Below are 2500 nucleotides of genomic sequence, written 5' to 3'. Positions count from 1 at the left end.
TAGACATACAAGCATTCCCATCCCTTCTCACACTCTGCCCGAAGTCTACACAAAGTAAGTCCACGGGTTGCACCACCACTCGACTGTCACTTGTAATCCATAAGAACGAATAGACAGCTTAAGAGATTCAGGAGGCAGTGTAGCAAGAATTGGTTTGGCACTGAATTTTTTGTTTTGTTATTTTATCATAATGAAATACCAAAGCTGTTTATTTTATTAACATATCCTGATATGATTTAAATCACAGTAAATGAAGGCCTTTTGTGGTAGATTAATAGTGAAGATCAATGATCTAGTTCATTTAAATGAAAGTGATAGAGTTCTATGCAAAAACAGGGAAAAGGGAAAATAATAATTGTCTAATTATGAAGAGAAATCCCTCATTTTGAACAATATCATGAATTTAGGGTAAATAATCAAGGAGAAAAGGACACGGATTCCAATTACAAGAAGTGTACATAAAAATTAATAAAACTGTGAATTTGATGTTCTCATTTGATTTTTCTTATTTAGCCTTTCATATTTGCTAAAAAAAAAAAAAAGTTATACAAACAAATTCATTAAATTATTTGAAGTGAAAATTAGCAACCAAAATCCCCTATACAGACAGAACAGACATCTCACAGCCAAAACAATAAAAATCAAACTGGAACATCTTGCCCACGCCAAGAGCAGATTAAGGAAGAGGAGACGAGTAGTTCATATTGATTTTTTTGCTTGCAACATCGACATCAATAAACAATTTTGATTATCTTATCCCCGTTGACTTGCAGATGCTTTGTTTCATCCCCTTGGTTCCAAATTCTGGATGTCACAACATTAATGTGTTTTCTGGACGTATGAAGTCTACAGCTGGTGTGTGAAATACTAATTTCATCAAACAGGAATATGACTTAATACCTAAGCCTTAAAAGGTACAGCTATATATCATTACCCTTTTTCTGCTGCATAGTATTCAATAAACTGTTCTTCAGGATCTTAATTGATAGCTCTGGAATGAAGCTACATTATTATTCTTTATTTATGAATTAAAATACGGGGATTCCAATATAGACTAAACCTTGTTAAGGAAATCTAAAGACTGTCATATTCCTGACTGCACTAACATCCAATACCAGTATTTACTTAGGTGCATTACAGTATACTTGAGTACATATTTAATCTCTTGAGTTTAGGCATGTGTGTATATGTTTGTGTGTGTGTATACAAGTGTGGTTGTTCTCACAGACATGTAATGAGGGCTTCGATCACCTGCCTCTCTCGTCATTGAACCGGAGATGGCAGCTCTGCCTGTGAAGCTTTCTTCAGTGCTGCCACCCATCTGCAAGAACAGGATTATGCATTATAGGAGGTTAAGTCAGGAAAACATCTCATTTTCAGCACTTCAAACCTTAAGGTATCAGTTTCATCCTCAAATGTAATTTTCCAATAACTAAAGAATTATTCATATTGATACTTTCTTTCAAATATGTGAATAAGTAAAATGGTTGACACTCTTAAGACTTAATATTGTTAAGCAACCATGCAATATACTGGCTCTCAATGAACCATATACAATTAGTTTTGAGAAGTAAAAATAATGAATAATTTGAAACTAATTTGATCTGCTCACACACCTTAAAGAATCCTCCTTTGAAGCTGCCAGGAATATATACTGTTTCTTGGAGTGGTGCAGCTTAAATGCCCGTTCCTTTTCCTTATCATTAATACCACTTTCATTTCTTGTGCCCTGTTCAAAGAAAACATATTATGATAAATTATGTTTCTCCAGCATTATTGTGACATCTTGCTATTTATGTAACTATATGATATACTAATAGTATATTATCTTATTTTTTTCTTTATTCTCTTACATCTCCATCTATGTGAAGGTCTACACAAGAAACTGAATGACAGTTGGGCAAGCACAAGATGAATCCAGAAGAGACAGATTTTTGCTGGATTTTTTATTTTGTCTTTTGTTCCATTTTCCATGTACAATTAATAAACATTAATTTCTTGGACAAAGTAGTCTGACAAACATCAAGGTAAAAGCATGGCACCACATGCACACGCACATATAAACCTGATGTTTAGACATCTACAGGATACGATAAAGTTTGCTATTTCCACATTCTATTCAGACACTATCAATCCTTTCTTTACCAAGCCGCACCCCCTGACCTGCGTTACTGAATGCACCCAAAAAGATATGAAGTGCTGGGCTTGGAGTTGAGGGGGGAGGGGCTTTAACTCAAACAGGGTCTGTCATTATAATGTAGTTTTAAATAAGGTCTGCCAATATAATGAGTTTTTGAGCATCATTATTTTTAGATTATGAAGCCCTCTGGCAAACAAAGTAACTTTTCAAGTGTATGTGATATATAAAAATTGGTAAAGCTGAAGATGTTTATAGAATATGCAGTCTACTATAGTCCTAATGTGAAGTATCTACATAACATCATATGCTACCAATGGCTGAAAATAAGGTATTGCCATCAGCCCCTGAAGACCACATAGC

The 2500-nt window shown here is 34.4% G+C and overlaps 1 protein-coding gene across 4 annotated transcripts in view; it reads right to left on the bottom strand.

Annotated features, from left to right (window-relative positions):
• Nucleotides 1-2500, bottom strand: part of LOC122263853 (uncharacterized) — a 191968-nt gene that overhangs the window by 1030 nt on the left and 188438 nt on the right. For all 4 annotated transcript variants that reach the window (XM_086555162.1, XM_086555164.1, XM_086555163.1 and 1 more), the window contains 2 exons: nt 1617-1729; nt 1-1321 (listed from right to left, as the gene is read on the bottom strand). The exon at nt 1-1321 is cut by the window's left edge and continues 1030 nt beyond it. In XM_086555162.1, the coding sequence (XP_086411288.1) occupies nt 1264-1321; nt 1617-1729 (171 nt within the window). In that variant the 3' untranslated portion in view covers nt 1-1263. The remainder of the gene's footprint in view (nt 1322-1616; nt 1730-2500) is intronic.

The sequence above is a fragment of the Penaeus japonicus genome, unplaced genomic scaffold (assembly GCF_977035675.1).
Source record: "Penaeus japonicus unplaced genomic scaffold, GWHDUDI00000001_assembly GWHDUDI00000030, whole genome shotgun sequence".
NCBI lineage: Eukaryota > Metazoa > Arthropoda > Malacostraca > Decapoda > Penaeidae > Penaeus > Penaeus japonicus.
The sequence above is the reverse complement of the archived record's forward strand: the minus strand, read 5'-3'. Positions and strand labels throughout refer to the sequence as shown.